Here is an 870-nt window from a genome sequence, read left to right as displayed (position 1 = left end):
TCTCTATGCATTTTTCCTGTTCTAGATATTTCCTGTATGTGGGACCATACAATAATATTTGTTCTTTTGTGTCTGTATGATTTGAGTTTTGAGATCTAGTGCACTTTACATTTGATCAGTGAATGGGTCATGGTGAGGATTGAGACCTGTCTGAGCTTACTGTCCTTGTACCACAGTCTGGATGTGGCTTCCTGGAGGCAGGGCACTATGTCCTGCTCTGCTGGGTGTCAGAACCAAGGAAAGTAGCCTTAAGGCCAACTGGTCTCTGCCCTACTCCTTCTGTAGCTACGCCATAGCTGACAACGCTTACCGCATGATGTGCTCGGAGCTAAATAACCACTTCATCCTCATCTCCGGGGAAAGTGGGGCAGGGAAAACGGAGGCCTCCAAGAAGATTCTCCAGTATTTTGCAGTGACCTGCCCAATGACCAAGTCGCTACAGGTAGCCCGCGACAGACTGCTGCTCTCCAATCCAGTGCTGGAGGTAAGCGTTTCATTCATGGTCTTTGAGGACCATTAGAGGGGAGTTCCAAGGGGCTATTAAGTAAGAAGATTCCTCTGATTGGGCAGGTCAGTCAAAACGGGCACACCACTATCTGGAAGTTAAGAAAAGGGGTCGCACGGGTGGTGTCACGGTCAAGGGCATGACTTTGAAGTCTGGTAATTTGGACTCTAATCCTAGAGCAGCAACACACCAGCAAGCTTCAGCAAGTCACGCCACCTCTCAAAGCCTGCTTCCCCATCTGTGGAATGGGTCTACTCATGGTACCTCCCTCTTAGGGAGGTTTTGAGGATGAAACAGGGTGAATGCCTACAAAACACACAGCAAAATTAGCAAGCACTAAAATACTTCAATATTTATTATTATTA

At 47.2% G+C, this 870-nt stretch overlaps 1 protein-coding gene across 1 annotated transcript in view; it reads left to right on the top strand.

Moving 5' to 3' along the window:
* The window catches only part of MYO1H (myosin IH), a 54780-nt gene that overhangs the window by 5912 nt on the left and 47998 nt on the right, over nucleotides 1-870 (top strand). Inside the window, exon 3 of the mRNA XM_023733656.1 lies at nucleotides 286-484. Within this exon, the coding sequence (XP_023589424.1) occupies nucleotides 286-484 (199 nt within the window). The remainder of the gene's footprint in view (nucleotides 1-285; nucleotides 485-870) is intronic.

Source organism: Trichechus manatus, unplaced genomic scaffold (assembly GCF_000243295.1).
Source record: "Trichechus manatus latirostris isolate Lorelei unplaced genomic scaffold, TriManLat1.0 scaffold00061, whole genome shotgun sequence".
Classification (NCBI taxonomy): domain Eukaryota; kingdom Metazoa; phylum Chordata; class Mammalia; order Sirenia; family Trichechidae; genus Trichechus; species Trichechus manatus.
Note: the sequence above shows the minus strand (reverse complement) of the source record. Positions and strands in the feature narration are given on the sequence as shown.